The sequence below is a fragment of the Crotalus tigris genome, unplaced genomic scaffold, assembly GCF_016545835.1.
Source record: "Crotalus tigris isolate CLP2741 ecotype Arizona unplaced genomic scaffold, ASM1654583v1 scf7180000023617.9722795, whole genome shotgun sequence".
Lineage (NCBI taxonomy): Eukaryota > Metazoa > Chordata > Lepidosauria > Squamata > Viperidae > Crotalus > Crotalus tigris.
The window spans coordinates 3,003,620-3,030,028 of NW_024100081.1; the positions used below are offsets into that span (position 1 = coordinate 3,003,620).

Sequence of the window (26,409 nt, forward strand, 5' to 3'; positions counted from 1 at the left end):
CAAGCATGGCTTATCCAATGGCTAAACAAATCAGGCTTTTGTACCCTGTGTTTACCTTTAGCACTGCTCCAAAGCTCAAACCGAAGTGGAACCTACTGATCTACTTGCATTTGCCTGCTTTCAAATTGCTAGGTGGGCAGGAGCTGGTTCTATACATACTTATTAAAACGTATTTATTTTATTTTATTTATTTTTCATGTTTAAAACTGCGACAAAATGTCATGCTTCTAGCTGTGTTTAAGTAGTTGGCCATTTGGCAGGTAAAGCATTGCAATACCTTTTGGTGGAAGGTGATTCCAAAGTATTCCACTGAATTCAACAAGGATATCTCCCCTGAAACCCTGAATAGGACACAGGTTTGCATTTTAACCAATTTGCCCTTTCAGCCCCTCCTTCCAGGATATTAATGTACTTCATTCCTCTTCTCAAGGAATAAAAAGGAGGCCTGCACCTGGGCAAGACCTCTTGGAGTGGGTAGGATGCCAGATTCCTCTGTTTGATTCTCCTATCTGCAAGCACGGACTCTGGGAGCTTGTTCTACCTGTTCTGTTTTTCCAGCCCTTACGTTGGATGTTGGAGGAGGAGTCTCTTCAGAAAGCTTTAAGGAGATTTTAAATGGAACCGGGCAGGACGAGATCAAGTTTCAGATCTGCTTGAGAGCTGAAACCCATCCATCCTATTTAACGAGGAGAACTTGCAGAAAGCTGCATGCATGCCTGCCACTATCACAGTCTGAAAGACACATTCCTGCCTTTGGCCGATCCTCTTTCCATTTTGGGAAGCTATTTCTGTCAAAAGCAGAGGCTGGCTCTTTCCCAGCCGATCATGTGTATCCACTTGGTTCTCCTTGCAGTGAGCTCAGAAAGCTGAATTTGGCCCTTCCCTTTAATCCTCCTGATACAGGCTGATGTCACCAAGAAGGGCTTCTTTTTCTGGTTCTACTGCAGCACCACACCACAAAGAAAAACAGTGCCGGGCCAAAAACCTGCCAGGAAAGCAGACAAAGTGGCAAGAGATTCTGAAGTTGTCATTAATGCTGATTTGTCTCAATAAGACCTTTCCTTTGTATTTCAACATGCACATTTCTAATGTGGGGATGTCATTCTCAGGAATCATAATTCAGAATAAAGCTGGATAGAGCTGCCATCGATTGTTTATTGCTTGCTTGTATTTCAGAGACTCAGTTCCAGGATTGGGGGGGGGGGTAGGTGGGAGGTGGGAGGAGTGGGCTACTTAGCACCAAAAAAAGATACAAAGATTGCCCTAATTAGATTTTTATTTTCTGATTTGATACAAAGCAAAAAAAAAAAAAAATCGCCTTCAGCTCCCTCTTTTCAGGGTAATGTTAAAAATATCATTATCTCTTACACCTAACTCAGGGGTAGGCAACCTTGGCTCTTTTATGACTCGTGGACTTCAACTGCCAGAATTCCTGAGCCAGCATGGCTCATGAAGTCCACGAATCATAAAAGAGCCAAGGTTGCCTACCCTTGACCTAACTGAACCCTGAGATACTGCTGCAAATGAAGACACAAGACAGTAATCATTCAATTGTTTTTTCTCTCTCCACATTTCTTTAGATGAGTTTGTTTTAAGAAAGGCTAACTCTAAATGCCAGTACTGCATTGCCTCGTTAACCATACTGTCAGCCTTGTGAGATAGTTTGAACAAGAAGCACACCCAGCGGTGCTAGCTCTGTTAGAATGTTACATTAACAGAATCTTGCAAATCTGAAAAGAATCAGTCTCCCGTCGCCATTAGAGTCCAAGAAACCAGGGAAGGTCCGTTCTGAGAAGGTTGCCATGTCCCATGCCTTCTACAACCCAGTTGCCTCTTATTTGGCTGCTGCCTAGCCTGCAACATTTCTTCCTGTCTCTCAATGTCATTCCCACATACCATTATGTAACGTTTGAGTGTCAAACTCAATGTCATTCCCACATACCATTATGTAAGTTTGAGTGTCAAACTCAATTTCACTGAGGGCTGCATCAGCATTGGGGTTGCCCTTGGGGGGCTAGGTGGGTGTGGCCAGAGTGGGTGCGGCCTACTGGGTGGGCATGGATGGAGTGGGTGTGTCCTACTGGGTGGGCGTTGCCAGTTCTACTGTCAATGCTGCAAATATCGTATATTCTTGCTTTTGACAATATGCAGAATTGTCTGGTAATTATGGGGTTAATACAGAGCAGAAGGGGGGGGGGTTGGGGGTAAAGTCCGGGGAAAGAAAGAGGAAGAAAACATTTGACCTTCACACTAATTGGACAATGTGAGATATGACGGCTAATTTAGGGAGGGAACATGCTGATAATTTAACTGCTCAGAGGAAAAGAACTTAGATCCTAGCATCCCTCCATTGTGCCTATGCCGACATTTTGTAACAATAAAAGACTTTTAGGAAAATAATGCCTGGAAGTTCTTTGAAATGTTTCATTAGCCGGAACCATAACATCTACATCATTCACGTCAAGGGTGCCTGTGGAGACCTGGCCAGAAGTGGGACAGATCTGAGGGTCTCTGGCAGAAGGGGGTGGGACAGGGCAAGTGCCAAGGCATGGTCCACCAGGACAAGTGCCAAGATGGCCACCACAAAATTGTACATTGGCTCCCCGCTGGCCTGGGCCAGGGCCAAGGCAGCGGGGGCCATTCCCACACTGTTTCCAGGATGGCTTCGTGGGCCACATGAAACCACTTTGCGGGCCATATCCGGCCCCCAGGCCTTGTGTTTGACATGTCTGATGTAACGTAACAGAATAACAGAGTTGGAAGGGACTTTGGAGGTTTTCTAGTCCAAGCAGGAGACCCTCTACCATTTCAGACAAATGGTTGTTCAGTCTCTACTTAAAAACCTTCAGTGATGGAGCACCCACAACTTCTGAAGGTAAGTCATTCCACTGATTAATTGTTCTAACAGTCAGGATATTTCTCCTTAGTTCTGCGCTGGTTCTCTCCTTGATTAGTTTCCATCCATTGCTTCTTGTTCTGCCTTCAGGTGTTCTGGAGAATAGGTTGACCACCTCTTCTTTGTGGCAGCCTCTTAGATATTGGAACACTGCTATCATGTCCCCCTTCATCCTTCTCTCATTAAACTAGACATACACAATTCCTGCAACTTTTCTTCATATGTTTTAGCCTCCAGTTCCCTAATCATTTTTGTTGCTGTTCTCAGCCTTCTTTCTAGAGCAGGGGTGTCAAACTCAATCGCATTGTGTGACATATCGTGATGTTTTTTGCCTTTGTGGCATGGGTTGTACCTACTTTACCCCAAAGTAGGTAAAACCCAATCCATCTGTCTTCATCCTATGACTCTGAGGCCAGTTTTTAATTTTAAATTATGCCATTTATGTAAATCACTGTGATAGCACTCCTGCCTTTCAAATTCTCAGGAGCATAATGTTATAAAAAATGGGGGTACAAAAAGTACTGTTCTCCCTTTGCCAGATTAAACCCCAATAAAGCTGAAAGCAGGAAAATGTAGGACATATTTCACTTAGCACATACATGAAGTGTGGACTTCATAAATATAATGAACATCAACTTGGTTGACTTTACAAGCAGAATTAGGCACATCCCTTGAGAAGATAGCTAGCTAGGCTGTCTTCTCATGATCCTGATAGGTCTCATGATTTGGCTATCATCATAATTCATTGCTAGGAATTTGAGAGGGATTCTGTTCTTCTCACAGAGGGTCCAAATGGCCCTTCTGTCAACACAGCATGCTGGACTTTTGGCTTCATCCCACGGGGCTTTTTTGATGCTCTTCAAATACAGCAAGTTACATTGTACTAAGAGAAGGGATGAGATCATCTCTTCAGAAATGTACCTGTATAATAATAACTGTCCTTGCATAACCATTGTAGTGTTTATATTTATTTATGGAGTTTTAAAAAGGCTAGCAATGAAAAACAATGTGTAAGAAAACAGAATATGAATAACAGGATCAATTATCTTGAACAGTTACAGAGGATGCCCTAAATTAGGGGTCTTCAGGTTTGGAGACCCTAGCCTAAATAAAAGACCAAATGAAATGGCTTCTGGACAAGATGATGCATTTTTTTTAGAAGCTATGCCAGTAGTGGCGAACCTATGGCACGGGTGCCAGAGGTGGCACTCAGAGCCCTCTCTGTGGGCACACATGCCCTCGCCCCAGGCCTTCAGCTGGGTTTTATAAAACCTTTTCGCTTTAGGCCTCCGCCGCCGTGTGCAAAAAAAAAAAAAAAAGGTTGAATCAGTCAATTTCAACTTCTAGCGGGGGAAAAAAGATCTTGCAAAGTTGGAATTAATTGATTGAACTTTTTAGTCCCACCCAATCTGCTGTTACCACCGCAGCCACGCCCACCCAATGGGCCATGCCCACCCAATTGGCCACACCCACTCAATGGGCCACACCCAACCGGCACTCAATGATGTATAAGTGGGTTTTGGGTTGCAGTTTGGGCACTCAATCTCTAAAAGGTTCGCCATCACTGGGCTATGCCATGTCATATTTTCCCACTGACTTAAAACACAGAACCATACGGCTAATGTGCTTTGTTTGGTCTAATGTGTTATATGAAGACTATAAACTATGTTTTATAGTTTAGATGTTGGCTATAACTATGGCTTAACCCATAGTGCATGTTAAGTAAACCATCACTTGGCCAGACCACAATTATTTGGTGTGTTGACTAGACCAAATGATCCCTCTGGATGAGTATATAAGTGGGAGTTGTTACAACAGATGTAATGGCAATATAAAAAATACTGGACAAGCAACCAATCATTTCCCCCTCTTTTACTATGACAAAGTAAACTACCTTGAGAAGTTTATCTTACAATAAACAATTCTGGGTAGCACAAAGGGTTTTTTTGCTATGAGAAGTGCAACATTACTTCTTTTACCCCTCAACTCTATAGTTTTCAGAAAATGATAATGCCCCTACCATATTTCAAACAGTTTTTCAAGGAGCAATTTTAACTTTTTGTATGTGAACAAATTAATCACAGTCATCCCATAACCTAGAGATAAAAAAACCCCTTAGTTTGCATCTGTGTTTCATCCAGCAACGTTGTATTAATTCAATAATGTAAACGGATCTATAGGTTAATCATAATTTTCCCACTCAAAAGGAAAGTAAAGGGATTTGGCTTGAGCAATATGATGGCTTCTCTTCCCGACTTTTAAAGTAACAACAGGCTAAACTAATTTAATTATTGTTGGCACAATACGGCTTTTTTTTAAATAGCTGGAAACAATTTTAAAAGCTCTAAAAAGAATGCCTTTTCCCCTTCTATGTGTTCCATGCCACCTACCGGGAAAAAAAATCTTATTTCAAACTTGCTACTTTTTACAACAGACTGACTGCAGCTTTTGGGCTTTCCTTTACGTTTCGCTAGAAGCCTCAGCAACCATGCATGGCATAGATTAAATCAAGGCGACTACAAAGCTTTGGGCTGTATCATTTTCTTGGGAGACTGATGGAGGGGCGACGGCGGAGAGGCTGGGAGAAAAGGGCTTTACTCTTAAAAAAAAAAAAAAAATTCCAACCCTAGATAAAACCTCTTTCTGCAGATACATTTACAGATCTCTGGAAGGATTTTTGTTACATTTAGGAAATTCTTTTTTTTAAAAAAATACGCCTCTGTGAACAATATCGCTGAACTTTAATGGGCGTGTGTGTGCGCTTGTAGTTTATATTAACTCTGGGGCTGAGTTTTCCTTCTTCCACTGTTTTTTTCCCCAGGACACTGACCTAGCCTTTAATTGTTTGGTGATAGGCATGTAAGGGGGAGGGGCGTTACTTGTTTATTGGAACAGCACAGTTTAAAAAAAAAAATCAACCTAGGCGAACAGTTTCTAGTCCCCCCTAAGGATGTATCCAAACAGGCAACCAATCAGCTCTTACACAGCTTTTTCAGCTTGTCTTTTTTAAAGGGACAGTAGCAAACGAGTTATATCACATTTAAAGAGAAAGATACCGACGGGGGAGAGGGGGCAGAGTGAGAGGCTAGAGAGAAAATTCTCCCAGTTCTTAAAAGGGTCTAACTTTAGGCTTCGGAGAGAGAGAGAGAGAGAGAGAGAAAATGAACCGCAAACAGGCGCCTATACTTCATATAGACGGAAAGGGGGGGGGGAATGGTGAGTTATTGTGACAAGGAGACAAGGCGCCCTTCGTGGGTGCAGGCATAGCCCTTGGCACATTCATCTCGGAGGTTGTATGATTTATAAGTCGCATATTTAAATACCTCCAAAATATATTATTTGAAGAAATGCCAAGGATACATCCTTTATCGATTTTTTTTTCTCCTCCCCGGCAAAAACAGAAAAGCAAGCAACAAAAAAAGGGGGGGGGAATTGATGGGGCTGATTCCATTTAGAAGCGTTTTCATTAAGTTTATGGTTAACGTGGTAACGTTTTCGCTGAACGATTTCAGGAAGAAGAGATTGCGCTCCCCCTACTCCGGTCGTAGAAGCAAAAACAACCGGGAAGATTAAACGAGTTGGGGTGGAGGAAGAGCGAAATAAACAGCACACTCCCATTAATTTTTATTTAGAATTAAGTCCCGTTGAGTTCCGCAGGATTCTCTTCCGACCAAGCTGTAATAAATATATGGCGATAGGGCTACCACGAGGCCCCTTTCCAAAACATTCAGCGCTGCCTAGAAACATTTCGGTTGCACCTCCAAAGACACGTTTCCTGGGAGATGAAGCCCCCACTGAACGGATCGGGATTTCCAAATTAGACGAGCGGGGGGGGGGGAATGCGCCCACTGCCACTCTCCTGGAAGCGCCTGGTGGTTCCGCCGAAGAGCAACCGGCGGTGGTGGAAGAGGCTCGAGCATGGCAGCTTTGCCTGGGCCGCGCTGAGCACAGCCATGTGGAAGGCAATGAGGGAGAGAAAGTGGAAAGCGGGAGGGCGAGAGGGAGGGCAGCCCGGGCGAAGGGGAAGGTGAGCATCGAGAGAGAAGAGCGAGAGGCAGCTGCGGCTAGGGCAAATGCGGGCTGGGGGGGGGAAACGAAGTGTGCGGTGGCCGGTGAGAACGGCATGCGGGTTGAGAGGCTGGAAGCGGACGGGGAAAAGGTGAATCGGGAGGGATGCAAAAAGAGAGCGTCTGGCGAACAGGCTGGGATTAGGGGAGGGTACCTGGGTAGAGGAGAGAGCCGGGTAAGAAAGGCAGCGAGGTCCCAGCTCAGCCCCTAGGCAGGAGGAGGAGCGGCGGCGGCAGTGGCGAGGGCCCCCCTCCCCGCCGGGAGGGTCTTTTAGGAAGCAGCCCAAGGATGCCTCGCTTTGCCTAGCGCCGGCTGGCAGCATCTCCCTTGGTGCCACCTTAAAGTTTCTATTCGAGGGCGGAACAGCCCTTCCCCCCGCAGACCGCCGATTGGCCGGGGAATGTATCCATTGTGGAACGTTGACGCCCGCCGCGTTCTATCCCTAGTGTAGCCACGTTCGGTTGAGCCGGGGGCAGCCGCGGTGGCGGCAGCGGTAGGAGCAGCTGGGAAAGGAGCAGGAGCCGAGGACAGGGGCAGGGCGATGGGGTCGCGGCCGGGGCTTTGACAGCTGCAACCAGGACGAGCGGTGCGGCCACAGCGGAACCCAGGCCGGCTCCAGCCGAGGAAAGGCGCGAGGTTTGGGAGACGGGAAAGCATCGGAGAATTGCAGGCAGCGGCGGCAGCTTTAGTTTCGCCTCTTTCTTACTGCGGACCATGTTCGCTAAAGGCAAAGGCTCGGCGGTGCCCTCGGATGGGCAGGCTCGGGAAAAGTAAGCGCTGAGGCAGCGGAGGGAACCTCGGGGAACTAGACTCGGCTTCTCCAGGCGGGCGTTCTTCTCGTTCCTTCATTGTCTTGTGGGGAGTTGGGGCATCTGGAAGGGAAGAGCATGGAGGCTGAGATGGGGGGAGGAGGTGAAGAGTCTCCTCGGTGGGGGATCTACGCCTTTCGCGATTCAGGCAACGGGTCTCCAAGCAAAGGGCGGCGGGTGTAAAAACATGATGGAGGAAAAGCATGCAAGCTCGCATCGTCCTTTTGTCTGGCGTGGCTGTCCGTCTGTGCAAGTGGAAGGGTGAAAAGGCTTTGTCCAGACAAGGCGCGTTTGGTTGTCTTCTCCTCGGCCCGCCTCGCTTTCTACCTTGCTTCTAGAGTTTCCAAGTTTGGCAAAAGCGGAGGGTTTAGGCGCGGGGTGGGCAGCGGCGCGGGGGGGGGAACTCCACTGGGATCGAACTCGCATCCCCAAATTCTTCCAGGAGCCGGTGAAGAGAGGCCGCCCTCCACTCCTCCACCGACTTGTAACGGGGTGCGGGACGCTGATGCCGGGCTGCCTTTGGAGAGGATGCGCCCAACGAAGTTGTATTTTGTGCCCTGCAGTGAGCGGCTCTCAACTTCTCTTTGAGCGGGATGGGGCGCGCTAGAGGCAGGTCAGGAAGTGTTGCGCCTTCACTGCCGCGGCTGAAAGCGGGGTTCATTGCCTCTTAAGCAAAGGGGGCTCGGTGTGAAGGGGGAACCCTCTCATTAAGTCCTCTGGCTTATTTTCCTCTCCTTCCCAGCGACTTTCCCTTCTTTTCCCCCCAGCTACTTTTTTTTTTAATCTTGTCTTTTTACAGGTTAGCTTTGTATGTCTACGAATACTTGCTGCACGTAGGAGCACAGAAATCGGCACAGACCTTTTTATCAGAGGTGAGTGACTTTGTTTACTTTTGACCCTTTCCCTCCCCCCCCCAAGATAGCCTTTGTTTTCAGAAAGCAGGCACAGTGGCCTCCATTTTGAATTTTTTATCACCTTTTGCCATTTATTGCTAGTTGGCCTCAGAGGCTCTTTTAGGAAGGGGGGGGGGAGCAACAAGAGTGGAAGAAAATGGCATCTTTTTCTTCAGGTCTGTGACCCCAAACCCTCTTTTTATCCTTGGCTGTTTACAGATCCGATGGGAAAAAAACATCACACTAGGAGAACCTCCTGGGTTTTTACATTCATGGTGGTGGTGAGTGTTGCTTTTTTTTTTTTTTACTTCTATGTTAAAAGTTCTTTATTTAACTAATTGGAAGTGTTGGGGAGGGAAGATTATCCCAAACAAACGATTTGGTTTGAGTTTGCATTTCTGTCTTAATCAAAACACATAACTCTGGTGTAAGCTTGTCTCCTCAGCCTGGGTACTGTAGAAGTTACTTATAAAAGTATTGAAGAGAATCTTGGGAACAATATTCTAGATTTTTTTAAATTTCTTGTATCCTCCACACACACACATACATACATACATGCATACATGTGTGTATGTATACTCTGTATATATACTTTGTGTGTGTACACACGTTATAAAAATAAATGGTTTCTTATTGTCAAAAGGTTATTTAGTGATGTTTTAACAAGAACATATGTGGAATATTTATGGATATAAAATGCATTGTTTTTCAGCTTAGCTTTTCATTGGGGACTAGTATTTTTGTAGATGATGCCTTTTCAGAATGCTTCATCTATTATAGATGAATAATTATATGCATCTAATGTTAGTGCTGCTACCAAAATATATACTTTGTTATGAGATTGGCATCTGAAGATCACTTATAAGAATGATAAACATTTGAGGGACACATGTTGCTTCCATAGCCCAATTTTCTGATGATGCTTTGAATGATAGAATGTAAGATATCATAGGGCCCATTAATCTCAATTCACAGACTACTTTTTTTACATAGTTAACTGTGGTTATGGAATTTGTCCCATTTTCTGAATTTGCATGATACATAAAATTGGCCTGCTAGGAACAGGAACAGCAAACTTTCATGAGATTTTCCTCCTTCTGGTTTGTAAGTTAAATATTTTTTGGGGAAAAGACAGGCTAGGCTGTCAGTTGCCACATGTTGATGCTCTTGGGACTGTTTCCCAATTTAATTTCATATTTGGCCTTCTTGCAGAGCATTGCTTAATTCACTCACTATTGGAGATAGCTGAGTTGAAAATAAAGTCTTAGCACCTGGAATCTTTGGTACATGAGGGACAATAATAATGCTGGATACTTAGGGTATTTTTTTTTACTTATTTGCCGGAAGGCCAAAGCTATGTTTGTAACCCACCTTTCTTTCAAGAACCTCCAGATGGCATACCTGCTTTTCCTTTCCTCCTTCTGCCCCCTTTGATAAATTTGAGATAGGTTAGGCTGAGAAATAATAAGGAACCATGTGAGCTTAACAAATAACTGAGTATGTAAACCTGAGTTGATTAGTGGTAGTTACGTTCATATTAGAGTGTGTAAAGTTTCTGTAAATTAGCATTTTTATATAGTGGATGCATTCTGAATTTTATTATGTGAGTGGGGGGTCTTTATAATGGCAATGTTTACATGTGCCTGTTTCAAGACAGAAGAGGAATCAATGTTGTATTGAATGCATGGCCTTGAACGTCAAACAGAAACAGCTGTAAGGGATTGCAGTCCAGTTTAGGAGAAAGCTGCAGATGTGGAGTGAGACATGATCAGATTTAATAAAGTAGTATGACAACTTGAATTGGCCCATAGTTTATTTCCAGCAATAGGGTGATTAAAAGCAACATTCAATAGATCCATATACAAACTTCTGCAATGAATTGATTGCAATGGGAAATACAGCAGTATAATCTAACTCTGGCACAGGAAACTTAACTTTTTAATATTGGGGGAAGAGAGAAGTAAAGCATAGAAAAGTAACCATTGAAACAGAGTTGATAGGTTATTAAAGTGGGGAATCTTCTTTACTGTATATTAAAACCTTGTGTATGTAAATAGATATCTTGTGTCTCTGTTGTTGAGGGTAAAAATCTCAAGTGGAACTAAAGTGCTATGTTCACTGCTCCTTGAGTAAAGATTGAACAAGATTGAGAAATGCCGTTGTTCCTGAACTACAAACTCATTTGGATAAACCACTATATGTCTAGGGATGTGTACTGTATACGTATTAATAACTAGTTCTTTCCTGCTTTCTTTTTATAGTGTATTTTGGGACCTTTACTGCGCAGCTCCTGAAAGGCGAGATACTTGTGAACACTCAAGCGAAGCAAAAGCCTTTCATGATTATGTGAGTAAAAAAAGTTATCCCTTGGTTAATAAACTTCGATTGCTACAGTTGTTCCAAAGCAGATGCAACTAGATGAGAGAGAAAAGGGTGTTACCACTGTCATTCTGATGATGTTTGAATATTGTTTTATAAAGTCACAGCTATGTGAATCCAGTTCAGTGGCTTTCCTTGAAGACTTTAAGGTGGAGCATATTGATTTACAGAGTCATGTGTTCTCCTAGGAGCACAGAGGATAAGGAGAAGGAAAGAGAGGCTATTTATCACGAGGAAAAATCTAATGTGCAAACTTTTGACATAGAGGCCTCCATTTGAACATGGTATGCTTCTTTCTTTAGAAAGGATTTTTAAAAATCTTCAAGGCCTGTGAGTATTTAAGAATTTATCAGAATGCTGCTGTGCAGTGTAATCCTGTGCATTTTTTACCCATAAGTGAATCCTATTGTGTTAAGTGGGGCTATCCCTCCCTAAGTATGCATAGAATTGCAGCCTCAGGAGAGCCAATAGCTTCGGTTCCAGATAGCAATATGAAGATTTTCCCCCCCTTTCTCTTAAGACTGCAATGCAGACTTCATTATTTCTTTAATTTTTAATAGGTGTGGGGATGACTACAAACTAGCTGCAAAAGGAAATTTTCAAGAGGCATAGGTGATGCATTCAGATGCTGACCCTAAAAAACATACTTTGGTTTTCTCCTCGGTTGTCATATGAAGCCATAAATGGTTTCTTACCTGGAATTAAATAATTGGTATTTGTGAATTGACTAGAGATTCAGAAAGTGAACTTGTCTAGAGCAATGTGTTCTCATAGCTCGAGGAAGAGAACACAATATGATTATCCTATTGGATGGGACATTGTCCCAAATGAACTGTCCCAGATAAACTTTTGACTTGTCATCCTATCTGATGTGTTGGTCTCCGGCTTACCTGTAATGGCAGAAAACATCATTCCCAAGAACATGTCCAAGTGGTTAAGGACTAAGTTTCAAAGGGAAAGAAAAAGTTAAAGTAGATTTATCAGCAAGTTAAATAAGTTGAATATTATGCAGTTCAAGAAATTGGAAAGTATGGGGGAATTGAGTTTGGCGTGGAGTTGACAACAGTTTCATTTAAAAAGCGGTAATACTTGGAAGGAGGACTCACTAATTTCAGTCACTTTTGTATCTGAGTTACAAGTTAAGACTCCTGTAGAAACTGCTTTGTAATCTCTAGTGACATCCATAGAATTTTCTTAATCCTATGGTTCTTTCTCCCTCTAATTCTTCAAGAAAGGGCTTCTTGGAAAGAACTGCCTAATTCGTAAACTTTCATGGCTGAAGTTGGAGAATCCTTGCAGGTTATTCAAAGTAACTTGCAGGAATTCCAGTGATCATAGATGCAATGAGTTTTGGTATGCTTTCAGAGTTGAAAAATACTCTTTTTTTGGGGGGGGGGGAACTCAGTTCAATTCACTTTGATAGCTTTACTTTAACCCTTCCTGATGCACCTATCTTGAGAATATTACATTATCTCTTAGAAAAATTATGGATGTTTAGCCTTATTTTCTCTTTTCTTTCTGACAAAGTTCCTAGAGGGACTGTTGTATTCAACAGAGAATAGTCTTAGAAGTTATTTTTCTGATTTTTTTGTTTATGCAAACAGTAGCTTTCATTTAAAAGAAGTATGTGCACTGCAATGACATGTGCTAATTAACAGCCTGGGTCGTGTTTTAAAATAAATAGTGACTACTTAGCCCACAGTCTTTTGAAAAATGTGCTTTGGTTTGCAACCTATGTTTCTCCCCCACAGAGAGAAATTTCCTGAGAAGGGAAGAAGAAAGTGATTAAAACATGTATTTAGATACATTTATCTTGCTGCTTAGAAAAATACTGTCTCCTGAAGTGTCTCATCTCAGTCAAAAGAGAAGACATGGGAACCTAGAATGATTCACCAAAAAAGATTATACATGCTAGGGATGGAAAGAGGGAAATCAGTCCGAGAATGCCAGAACAAAGTAGTGAATTTGTAAACCAATATGTAATGCATATCTAACTTTGACAGACAGGAAAGTCTATTAGTGATATTCTTTTTTTTTTTTTTAACAGAAGTTGCTAGTAGGTTTCTGATCAATAACAGAAGACAAGAATGTCCTTTCCTACAGTTGTGTAATTCTGGGGGAAACAATGCTGGAGCAGAGTAGCTATTGCTATAGAAAGGAGTTGAGCAACTATGGCCTCTTTACGGCCCATGGACTTCAACTCCCAGAATTCCTGAGTCAGCATAGATGGCTCGGGAATTCTGGGAGTTGAAGTTCGCAGGTCGTAAAAGAGCCACAGTTGCATACCCCTGCTATAGAGGGCAACCACTTACATGCTTGAGACCTGATCTCCTTATTGTCCTGATTTTTCCTTACATGTCCAGCCTTGGAATAGTTGGTTCTGTTGCGTAAGTGCCCAGCAGTAGGAAGGAGACTTCAGTCTAAACAGATCTTGGGGAATAATATTTTATTTTCTCTCCTAGAATAAATACTGGTTCTTTGTGTGATTGGCAAAAAAGATTAGTATTGCTTTTGGAATTAAATGAACTGGGACAAGCCTCTTCTCTTCAGCTATGGCCACCTCACTTTTATTTCCTAACTTCTGTTTGTTTGTTTATTTTAATATGCTTGAAAAAAATATTTCTTCCTTTAGCTCTTTATACCACACATAGGGACCAGGAACTTAACAGTTTAGTTGTTGGTTTTATTCAAGGTCATCTGCTGGTTGTAGATACTTTGGAGTTAAAAGTTATTCTATATGCATTATGGCTTAATTTTTTAAAAAAATCTGTTGGATTCTTAGTTACTTGGGGAAAAAAAGCCAGAATTTCATAGAGGGTTTCTTTATTACAGCCACTCAAATGACCACTCCAATTTATGCAAACTTTTGCTTTCTCACAGCTCTTCAGAAGTTAGATATTACCAGACCCAATGAATGGGGAAGAAGGATTTTCTTAATATAATATTTAATTGTGGTTGTGGTAGAAAACCCAATAGAAGGCAAAAATATGAAGGGAGTCTTTCCTCTTCTTGCATTCTGTGGCTCTAGAGTTCACAGCTCATGGCCAGGCTGGCTAGGAATTTGATGATGATTATCTCAGCACGCCTGGTGGACGTAACCTTGACGAAGGCTGGCATAAGGTATAGAGTTGTAGCGCTGGCATGCAAAATTCAGTAATGCTACATTAGCAGCAGCCTTATAATAGTGTCTGAGGATTTACTGTATTTAGAGAAATTAATCTTTTTTAGCTTGGTAATAATTCTAATAATAGGGCAGAGTGTATTGGATGATTCACATAAACTTCTTTAATACATGTTGCTTTAAGCTTACAGCAAATAGATACAATCCTCATTGAGGTTTTTAAAATTCTCCGTGTAAATACAGTTTTGTAACATTTCTAAGTACTTTACGTTTTTAGACTTTGTTTCCTGTTCTCATCCTTTCACTATACTATTTGTTTTTAAAAGTCCGCCTGATCACAAAATAGATAGTTAATATGTATTTTCATGACTGCCTTGGCTTTGGTTATTGATATTTCAAGCAGTAAAGATGATTTTACCTCTCTCTAGAATTAATACTTTCCAACAAGCAATATGTAGTATGCTGGCCATTATATACCAACTGGAGTCTAGTGGTGTGTGAGTTTATCTGTGTGTGCATATTGATACACACACTTTCTCAAGCAAGGTATAACACCAGGAGCATGTTAAAAACCTTGCCATATGGTTTATAGTTGCTGTGTCCACATAAACTAAAGGGCAGACAGGCCAATACATTTGAGGGAGTTTTGTTTCCATCTGCTGTAAATTATTTTCAGGATTGTTCTGCTTTTACAGAAATAGTATTCCTTTGGTTTGGGAGGGCGCATAGATGAAAAGGCAGTTTCTGGTGAACAGGAGGAGCATGATGAGATTTATACTCCCAGGCTATTCTTCTCCTAGGGAAGTTGGATCAGGTTTCAACTGTGGGTGGTTCTTGACAATGTCTGGCAAATCAGAACCTTGAACTATAAGATAGTTCCTTATTGGCCTGACATGTAGCTAGGATCTTTTCCCCCTATATGCTCTTTGCCTGTAACACCATAAGGTGGTAGGTAGAATAAGTGCTGTGTCTTCTGAATTATCAGTGAGTGAAGATACATTCAGGTTTCTAATCATATGAGAAAACAGTTGGTTGCATGGTTTTGGAAAGGCAGAAGATGGGACTTTGAAAGGACGCTTGATGTGAAAGATGGGTTAGCAGCTGTTGCTGCTTATGCTCTTTAAAAAAAACATTTTTACAGGTGGATAGGTTTTGCTGTGCACGTGGATGCGGTCAAACTAAACAGCTATTATAGATTGTCAAAATGATGGACAAAAGCCACGGATGGTTAATTGCTATTCAGTTACTTCTGTACAGAGGCATGGTTCCCAGTGTAAAGATTTATCTTTCAGGTGTTTGCAGAGTTCTCTACCACGCTAGAGACTATTTATCAAAAGAATCACCTGGCAGAAGACAAAAAGAACTTGCTTAAAAAGTGAGAGAAACCTAATGCTTTCTGTGTGAAAGATAAGACATTCTGGGTATATTGAAACGCACTGAAAATCTGGCCTCCCTTCTTTGCATGCTTCTTTCCCATTGTTTATAGTTGAGGTGTGGTTACTTGAATGCTTAAGAAGCAAATCTCTCCAGATCAGTGGGCCTGGGGAATACATCCTTCAAAGAATGGGAAATCAGGCTTCATTAGAGGCTTCTATAACAGGACTTGCATGCTGTGTAACTTCCATTTCATTTCCCAGTATAACTATATGATAATAGAAGCAGCAGGAGCAACAAGCAATTTCCCCAAAGAACATTTTTAATTTTTTTTTAAAAAAACCCTCCCAACAATGAGCTTGAGGTTGGTTTTTGCATGCACGTGTCTTGTTCATAAGAGTTCTCAGATCATTGACCTGTACTGATTTAAGAATTTTTCTGATTGAGATGCAAGGAGCACTAGGAGAAAAAGCACCAGCTAAACCACATACCAAACGCATGGGAAGTCAGTATGCTTTGGAGAAAAAACCTCTCTCACTCTTTCTTTGTAAATGGAAAGCAGTATTTTTTTTAAAAGAATATTTGCATTTCATTGTATCTGCTTGCTACAGGCAGGAGAATCTGGGAACATGTTTTCCTACAGGTAGAAATCTGGATGTTGCAAGGATAAAGTGTGGTTGTGCAAAGAAATCCATGCCCACTTATTCAGTCAGGATGCTTCCATCATCTTAGAATCAGACCCAGAAAAGTTCCCGATTGCCCAGTTAACTGTACAAAAATAACTCCAATATGTGTTCTCTAATATGTGTTTGGATTAATTTAAATGTTTGGAAAACACACATTATAAACTTTTTGCATAAAACAGAAAGTGAAGTTTTTAATATGTTTTTGATGAATAGGAAAAAAAAATAGAAAAATAGGAAAGTTATGCTATAACCACAGAGTAAGAGGCAGATTTATATGTATACGTATAACTGTTGTAAAGAAATTATTTCTTTATATGCTTTCTTTTTTGCCCCCGTGCTTTTGGCTTTGTCTTTTTTTCTCTTTTCCTTCTTCTAAATTATTAGTTTGCGTTACTTTTTATCTTTCTTTATTAAAATCTTTATAATAAGGTTATGTGGGGAAAAACCCACATTGGTTAGTTATTAAAATGTAAGAGTAATTTGAAGTTTGTGGCGATACACCCCCTTTTAATATTTAGGTCCATTTATCTTAGTATCTTACAGTAGCGTAGAGATGAGGGGGGGAAACCCTCTAGTGTTTTTGATGTGGTATTTCAGTGATCTGTGATTTGCAAAATTTTCAATGAGGGGTGGGTGGGTGAGTGGGAGACCCAGAATCCAAAATGTGCTTTCAATTTCAGTGTTTCTGTATATTTGTTTTCCAAACGAAAAGGCTGTGCTTTCTCTGGAGGTTTTCCTACTGTTGGCACAAGTTGCCTTTATCTTGTTTCTGGGCAAAGCCCCTCCGTGGGCACACTCGTATTACATTGTGGTAGCATTGCCAGACACTCTTGTTGCCGGTTTTATTGTGCATCTTCTGAGCTGGTGAGCTACAAAGGGATTGTACAGCATGACAGGGAATTTCAACTACCACGTTATCTTGGAATTGGCCGATTGATGATTGCAGTTCACAGTTTCAACACTCTGAAAGCCAATACAATTTGAGTTAGCTGTGATGACTGCCAGTTTAAATACCGCAGTGAATTTCTGTCAAATAGCTAATACACAGAATGGGGAATTGCAGAAAACTTGATCACTAGAACCAATTTAGTCGATTTTGGCCTCCAGCTACAGAAAATGAACTTAAATCTAGTTGACTGTCGCTACGTAGTTTTTGTGGCATTATTCTGTCTGCACAGGCTCCTTGGAGTGGAACTTTTGAGAGACGGCACAAAAATTCAAAGCTGATGTCAACAGATGATATTTTCACTTGTCCAGCAGGTTTCCAGAAGTAGCTGTCTTTTGAGCAGTATGTGTCTTATAAGATGTATCTTGGGAATTTCTAAAATCTTTATTTTAAATGTTTATTTTTTTAAAAAAAATGAAAATCAAGGCCTTTTAGATACAAGCGTAGAATGCGTTAAAGCAGCGACCTGTTTGTTACATAGATTGGGAGATTGTTGGAAATGGAATCTGCCTACTGGGCTTGCAAAATAGCATTTTAAAGGAATTAGACATCACTGCCTTTTAAAAAATCTTTCCTCCCTATGTTTTATATCAGAAAAGTTAATTATAATATAAATAATTCCTTGCAAGAGTAGTAGGTGTGACATAAATATTTTTTTTCTACACGATTTAACTTTAATTGCCAGGAGAACGTGACAAGAATTGCATTCTTCAGAACGGTTCTCCCCCGCCATGACATGAAACACACATGCATTTCAGATTCTCATAGCTGTCATAACTCTGGAGATCGGTTTCAGTTGAAAATAGTATGATAGCCTGGCAATTAACAAGTGCTGTGTTAATTCCATTTACTAAGAGCAGATATCAGCAATCCTGGTATGCGCAAAGCCTCCCATACCAGGAATAATAGATTTTTGAACTGCCCTATCAGCAGTAAGCATTGCTTTGCTTAAGCATGCTCTTGGATATGATTCTTCCATTCCCATTTCAGCACTGCCAAAGAGCTTGTACCTTTTTCAACCCAGAATGATATATGTGTTCATCTGGTTGAGTGAGGTGTGTGCTAGCTGCTTTACAAATAAAGAAATGGTACACGGGGGGGGGGGGGGGGGGAAATGTGGAAAATATTTAAGTGGATATTCAGTTTTAAACCTGGTACAGATGATGTGTAGGAGTAGAAGGTGTGAACTGTAACTTTGTTCTTATAAACAATTGCAGAGTTTGCAATTAAAATAGCCTTTCTCCTTGGAAAACATAATTTCTGCGTTAAATGGTCATGCCACTGTGTTGAATGTTGTACCTTGTTTATAAGGCTTAATAAGAACCTTTTTAGGAATAACTATAGAAACCTTCTCTGAGTTTCTTCCTATCCTGTCTTTCAACCTTAAGATTTTTAAGGGGGGTGAACAACCCCTTCTACCTCTGGATAACATGTGGATTACCATTATGCTTAAACTGGCCTTACTTAGTCTGAAATCAGAGGAGCCTTCCTTTTTTAAAATTTTGTGATCTTCAAGGTACTACTGTGACTAATGAGACGATCATTCTTATGACTCCTTTAAGATACACAAGAGAATTCATAGTAAGGTGCTTGGGGCTTCCCTTTACAGCAGTGTTTCCCAAACTTGACAATTTTAAGGCATGTGGACTTCAACTCCCAGAATTCCACAGCCAGCAATGCTGGCTGTGGAATTCTGGGAGTTGAAGTCCACATGCCTTAAAATTGTCAAGTTTGGAAAACACTACTTTACAGTTTCAAATTTCACTTTCTGGTCTAGGTTTCTCCTTTCACTTAAATATATGAAAGTTTACAGAGAAAAGAAACTGCAACACATTTTAAAACTTCTGTAGTGTGCATTCCTAGTAGCATGTTTTTCATTTAGACCAGAATTCAGTTTTGTTTGATATAATGAATTCCTTAGGACTCCCCTGCAGGTTAGCGGAGTGATTCTTGAAACATGTTACTAAGGAAACTTGACAATAAAATTTTGTGGACTGAATCTATGATCTTGGGGCCATGACTTTTAAAGCATCTTGTGTAATGCTTAATGTCCTTGGCAGTTGCTGTCTTCTGAGTATAACTCCCACATCGCATATTATCTATGGAGAACAAGCTCCATGTTAAAAAAAAAATAATCTGTGGGGTAATTCTCACATCCACTTGACATAGCTGACAAATAAATGAAAAAAAAATTATTGTAAAGAAAACTTAGGAGTGAGCATGAAATAAATAAGTGAACGGGTGAGCTGTTCTTGGTTATTCTTAATGAAAAACATCTGATTGAAATCAACATCATGGTTTAAAACAAGTGAAAGAAGTATTTGAGAACTGTTACTGATTTTAATTTTCTTTTGTTCTTCATTTTAAAGCCACAATTGGGCATTTATAGGGCAATAGATTTATATGCTTCTGCTTATTAGATGGTTGATAGACAGACAAAACGCATAAGCATACACAGTGCCCGACCCCCATAGAATGTCCCCAGTGCTCTAATTTGGGGGTCCCCAACCCCCAGGCTGCGAACCAGTAGTGGGCCATGGCCCATTTACATCGCACAAACAGCAGGTGAGTGCATGCAGCTCCACTTGCACAAGTGGTGGATGTGCATGCGAGTGTGCCACTAGCAGGGGCAGCCGCCTGCCACTCACACAAATGGAGCTGCAAGCACACGTACTCGCTGCTTGCACAGAACCATCCCTTCTCTCTCCCACTGCCACCACGACCACCGCTGGTCTGCAAAGCCAGAAAGGTTGGGGACCACTGCTCTAGTTGGTAGAAGTGCTGATGGTAGAAGAAATGGGGAAAATATCAAAAGAAAGATAGCAACCCAACTCAATGCATATAAAGCACTGTTGTTTGAAGCATAAGAAATGCTAATTAGTAAATACTAGGCCTGTTCAGATGATATTTCCCATATTTTCCAGTATGAGAAACATTGACAATAAACCAAAATCCACTTGCTCAAACTGCTTCTATTCACATCACTGCAGGGAGAAATACAAAAATAAAGGCAAGTTTTTTGTCCAGCAGAAGCAACATAATTTGTGGAGAGCATTAGTGCATTCTTATGCTTGTTTACTCAAAAGTAAGTCTCTGTTCGCAGAGCTTATTAAGGTTACAACCTTAGTTAATCAGTACTTGAAGAAAGATCAGGTTTTGGACTTAATGTGCTAATATCATACAAACAGGTAGTAAGCAGCTGAGTACACAAAGTTGGTGACTTTAATGACTTGATATACTTAACTCCCCAAATTAGTGATGGAGAAAGGGTCAGAAAAAAAAAAGGTCCAGGGAAGACTGAGTAGGAGTATGTAAAGAGTAAGGATGTGAATCTGTGTTTGGAGAAGCCTATGTTGTCTTTCAGTTATAGTGGACCTTTGAGTATAGCAAATTTTAATATCTGTGTAAAGAGCTCTGGTATCAAGTCAGCTTATTTGTATTGTTTCATTTGGTTTTGCGTGAAGAGATAGTTCTTTATTAGTATCTATTTACTGACTTAGTAGTAGTAATTGTTGTTACTATTATTATATAGATGTGTATTTTTGGATATAGTTCGGTAACGGTCTCGGGGAAGAGTAGCATATAAATAATTATGATCTTTAATTTTCAAAATGTGTTTCCTAATGTCAAGAGCAAGTGGAAAGTAATAGATATTATTGGAGACGGGTAAATACGTGCGCACGGGTTGAAAGTTTATAAAGCGTTCAGGGCAGATGTATCTGGTATGACTAATGAAAGCTATGAAATCAACAGCAATGCAGATTGTTGGATTGCATTACCATGCAAGCTTTGTTTAACTCTGGTGTTTCCAGTATCTGTATCTTTCCCTTTTCTGCTTTGTACAAATGTTGTACTTAGTGTGCTTTCAGTCATGGACTGAACTCTCACTGTTCTAAACAATTGTTAGTTTAGTTTGATCTTGATTTAAATGGGATATGTGTTCCTAGTTTGTTTACCCTTATTCAGGTATTTTAATTCAGGTATCTAATACAAAAGTAGAACTCTTAATCCCTATCTTATCTAGTCTTTTAGTTGGGTGGCAGGGTGTTTCTGTAGGAAATTAATTTGAAGGCTAGTACACCAGCACAAGAGGGGGGGGGTGATGGTTTACAAATGCAAACTATGGAAGCTTGTGCTAAAAAAATTGTGGTAGGGTTAGGTCTTAAAACTCTTCTGTCTCTCACAATAATAATAGGGTATTTCCTGAGGATTTGGGGATTGAAACGTTCACAATTCTCGTCAATCAGTCAATTCTGAGATTTAATCCCAATTCCTTGGGAAAATGCTTCGTTTGGTAAGATTGCTCTAGAAAGATTAAGAGATTTAGGAATCTATTTAGCATTGGGTGCTGTACAGTTTCAGTTTACTGTACAAACCATGGTATATATATCAGCAGTCTCTACTAACCTTTTGGGCATCAGGGACCAGTTCTGTGGGGAGGGTTTTTTCCACGGACCAGAGGGGGCGTGGTTTTGCATGCTGCCTGCATCCCGCAGATGGGGCTTTGCTTGTTTGTTCGGCCTGGTTTCTGGCATGCCATGGCCCAGTGCCCGTGCACGGATTGGGGGTTGGGACTGCCAGTATATATATAGATCATTTGTTAATGTTTAATTTTATCGAGGAAAAGCAATCTTATCTTTTCACAAGGAAGAGGATGCTGTAAGGAGAATGTCTTTCAAGGTTTCCTCCACCTTTTTTTTTTTTTGTTAAAAAAAGAATGCAGAAGAGATATGCCTAAGACTTATAGTATGCCTTGTTAAATGTTTGTGAAACAATGCAGGTGTGTGATTTTCTGAATAGGAATATAGGTCCTTTCACAAGCCATATTATTTGAGAAAGAAATTACAGAATTTTCTCTTTTATGAAAGAGAGAATCTTGTGTGATCCATTATTCCAAGGTAGACACTCAAATCCTGTCCTTAAAAATGAACTTTGTTTGTATCGCTTTTCATTCAGAATAATCCCTGGTTGATAAACCAGTGGCAGTGACTTTTACTATGCAAAAATAAAAAATGCATTATTAAAACATCCTCATTCATCTGTGTTCCTGGGATAAGATTGGGCTGTGTTTAAAGCTTTGATTGTCTCTTTGAAGAGGGTCCCTATTTGTCATCCAAATGAACTCATGTTCTTAAGGTAAAAGTTATTTGAACTGCATTGGAGCTGCAAGAATGGATGGCTGTTGGGAAGCAGTTGCTCCTTTTTTTTTTTAAAAAAAAAAACTTTTATTGACAAAACCCTCAAAGCAGGAAAATCAAGAGGTCATGGCAAAGCTCTTACGCTATAGTCCCTGTGATTGGGGAACCTAAATATTTATCCTGGTCTGTCCCTAATGAAAACAAATTGTCAACAGTTGTTCAGTAACTGACTAAATTAAAATCTGTAATTAGTCAATTAGATTAAAGAGTTGGCACAACCTGATTGTATCATGCTGGTTAGGTTATTAAGAGAAAGGGTGTGATTTTTAATTACTGCATGCTAATTTCGACAGTTTCAAATGGAAACAGACGTTACCCCCCACTACCCCCACCTCACAACATGCGGTTTTGATTTGAAAAAAAACAAAGCAAAATGTAGTTGCTTCCACAAAAGCTCCAAAGTTTTGTCTCTAAATCTAGGAAGTGTTTCAGTTGGGTTAGACCAGACATGTCAAACTCTCGACGTCATGTGACATCATGCAACGTATCGGGATAGTTTTGCCATTGCCGGCAATGGAGTGGGCGCGGCTTCCGTGTGACGCATCCGGCCCATGGGCCATCAGTTTGACACCTCTGGGTTAGACCCATAGGTTGTGGTCAGTGCCTTGGAATTGGGAGGGAGGGAGGTGTCAGGGAGAAAAGGCTTAATTAAATTCTGCTGAATTAATTAATTAAATTTTTTTGACCATTTACTTTAAGGGCAATTGATTCTTTTTGCCTTTTCTTTCTGAGGAAGGCCAGGGATAAATGGTTTTTCTTTTTTTTAACGCTGAAATGTACAATTTGACAAATCAGCTGCTGGATGTACTTTTGATGCTCTTGCTATGGCTTGTTTGTTAGAGGCAAATTGTATGGCTCTTCATTTCCTACTCCTCCTGTTTAAAAATGACCGGACAGCCTTAGCTAACGGATGTGGTGATGATGCTGGTAACATCAAAGTGAATCATCTCTCTTCCAGTCTCCCTCTGCTCTCCCCATTTATTCTACTGCTTTCAATAAGGTTTGAAAAAAAAAATGCATCTCAAAAAGTACCGTTTGGCTGACTTCAAAGCACTATGTTTCATCAAGGCAGGTGCACACCTTTGCACAACACATGTAAATCTCTCCTCTCTCCAGCGTTTTCCCCTCTCACAGACATATCCACACCATTTTGCTTCAGGACAGTGGGTCTTGTTCCTTTGGCTGTGCTATTGGTGGCCTCTGAGTGCATTTTGTCCTTCTGAGTTGACCTCAGCTCCACCCCTGCCAGAAGAAAAAGAAGTTTGTGAAGGGGTGTGTGCGCGCGTGTATGTGTGTGTCTGTAAGCTGCTGACAGATTTGTAGCTCTGAGTAAATACAAATCTTGTAAACCTTCCTTCATTTCCTTTCTGCCTGTCCTTTCAGAGGAACAAAGAAGCTCAAAGCCATTCACACACAAAAGCTAAGGAAGACTTTGCTTCGTGTTCATGCAGGAATGGGGAGAAGTAAGGAGGAATTGTTCTTTCCCTTTCGGAAAGCTGACAATGAAGCTTTTGCTTGAATTGGTGCATCGTGTGTTGAATATGAGTATGACTTTCCTGTTCTGCTGATCATTTCCTTCCTTACCTCGGAAGCTTGGATTTTATCCTACTTTTTTTGTAGCGCATTTTCTGTGTCTCATTTCAATACAATCCTTTTGATTTTTCTGATGTACTCCATTTACTCGGTCTTTGAAACCTTAATCTCAAAGCGGGTGGCAGATGTGTTTGCTTATAATTCAGTAAAGCAACTTTAAAAAGATGCAGTAATGTAATTATTTCTGCAAAGCAAGATTTGGGTGGAGATCACTGGTGTAAAATCGTGGCCTAGTGTTATAAGAGTTTCAGCAGCAGGTTTTAGATCAGTGGTTCTCAACCTTTTTAATGCCGTGACCCCCAACTAGTCGTAAGTCGAGGACTACTCAACCGGTCGTAAGTCGAGGACTGCTCAACTGGTGCAGCACCATTTGCAGAATGGGACTTTTGGCGGGCTCAGCAGGGCAGAGACAGCCTGGACAAGAGAGTCTATTCTATTGGCTTTCAAAAGCCAATAGAATAAAAGGGAGTAGCACAGCTAAGAAAAAGGGGAAAAAAATGGCGGACTGCGTTGTTTGGCGACCCCCGTGAAATAGTCGTTTGACCCCAAATAGGGTCCCGACCCACAGGTTGAGAACCACTTTTTTAGAAGAAGGTAAGGTAAAGGAAAAGTTGTTTTCTACTCAGACTTTTGGTGTCTGGGTGGATATAACCATGTCATTTTCCTGGCAACAGTGTGAAAATGATTTGATGTAGTCTTCCCAGGAGATGTTTTTTGGCTTCCTAGTACAGTTTATGAACCTGATATTCCCTGATAGTCATTGTCATTCAAGTACTGTATTCACCAGGGCCTTGCTTTACTTAAGGGCCAAGATAAGATTAGCCAGGTTCTACAGTTTTTAGGCAGGCAGAAAATATGCAAAACTTGGTTTTCCATTCCTGAATGCTTGCTAATAAGGAACACACTAGATAAGGGAATTGTGCAACTGCTTTAAAAACTTTAGAATCACTAAGTATACTTAGGAACACAAAAGGTAAATCTTAGTACATTGTTAATGGATGAATCCAGTAGCTGTTGTTTTGTATTTGAATTTTCTTTATGAAGACTATCTCAAAGCCATTTTCTGTCAGGCATAAACTTAGCATTTTTGCAAAGTTAAATATAGATGTTAAAAGTATCTTGAGGTAACTTAAGGGACTTCTATGATAAAAGCTGCAACAAGTACTTGCTTATCTTAGGGTGCTATTGGTAAAAGAATGAGGGAAGGTTAGTAAAATGCCAGTATGCGCCTTTGGCAATCCCCCCTCCCATCCTTGGTGTTCAAGATTTCAGCTGCCCAGACCAACGTGGAGTTGCGAAAGTAGCAGAATAAAATAACTGAAGGACGCCACACTGCCTACTGCTATTATTATATACCTGAGAATGAAGTAGTATATACGTGCTTTAATATTTCTGTCAAACTGGATATGATGGTAATAGTTACATTTGTTTATATAGGTTGTGAGAAAGAAAGAGAACAGCTAAAACGAATTGGGTGTAACTTTTACAAATAAAGATGTTTCATGTCAAATAGTTTTGAGTCATGTTTGATTCTGGGTGACCTCATGGACATGGATATGGAGTTTCCTTGGAAATAATACATAAGTATTATTGCCATTACCGTAGTTCCAACATATCTGTGGAGGTGTCCTATCCGTGTACTGGCCTGGTGTCATTCTTTTGATCTCATCCAAGATCAGCCAGGTAGGCTAGGGGTTTAGGAGATCTGAACTTGTCTACTTCTCCTTGGCTCATTAAATTCATTTCCTCTCATTTTGCAACTCCCAGCCTTCTTTCCTATCCTTGACATCATAACAAACACAACTATTCCACCATTTAATTTGGTCCTCTGAAGTCAAAGAGGCCAACTGGGAGATTACTTGGAAAAGTTGTTTTGGGGATTGTGTATTTTGTATCTTTTAAACAATTCTGATCTGTATGTGCACCTCTCTCTTTCAAATAGCTTTATTTTGAACATCCCACTGCTTTTTTCAATTCATAGAATAGCAAATTTGGGGATAAAAGTGAAAGGGAATGGAATGAACACCTTCATCCTATGCAAAATGTAGACAGCAGGTGGATGACAGTTCTCAGAAGAATGACAACTAGTTTTAAAGAGGAATTGTTTCTCGGGGTGTGCATACTTTCTCTGTTCCACAGCAACATGGGCTCAAACAGATATTCTATGTCAGTGGTTCTCAACCTTTTTAATGCCGCGACCCCCGACCGGTTGTAAGTCGAGGACTAAACCGGTCGTAAGTCGAGGACTACCCAACTGGTCATAAGTCGAGGACTTTCCCTGCCCGGGAGTGCCGTGCATGCGTGGTGCCGCCCCCTGCACTGGCCAAGGCGTAGCTGGCAAGCGGCAGAGATGGAGCAGGCCGACCACCGGCTGGGCCACCAGCTGGCCCAGCCCAAGGGAGGTAAGGCACCTGCCAGAAAAGGGGGAAAAATGGCGGACAGCCTT

General features: G+C 41.1%; 1 protein-coding gene across 5 annotated transcripts in view; it reads left to right on the plus strand.

Annotated features, from left to right (window-relative positions):
• The first annotated feature begins 7,393 nt into the window (after positions 1-7,393).
• Positions 7,394-26,409, plus strand: part of SSBP3 (single stranded DNA binding protein 3) — a 202,753-nt gene continuing 183,737 nt past the window's right edge. Inside the window, exons 1-4 of one of the 5 annotated variants that reach the window (XM_039319842.1) lie at positions 7,394-7,734; positions 8,573-8,645; positions 8,886-8,947; positions 10,928-11,012. In XM_039319842.1, coding sequence (XP_039175776.1) covers positions 7,679-7,734; positions 8,573-8,645; positions 8,886-8,947; positions 10,928-11,012 — 276 coding nt within the window. In that variant the 5' untranslated portion in view covers positions 7,394-7,678. Of the gene's footprint in view, positions 7,735-8,233; positions 8,387-8,572; positions 8,646-8,885; positions 8,948-10,927; positions 11,013-26,409 lie in introns of those variants that run through there. The other 4 variants (XM_039319843.1, XM_039319839.1, XM_039319840.1 and 1 more) reach the window with 4 other exon arrangements.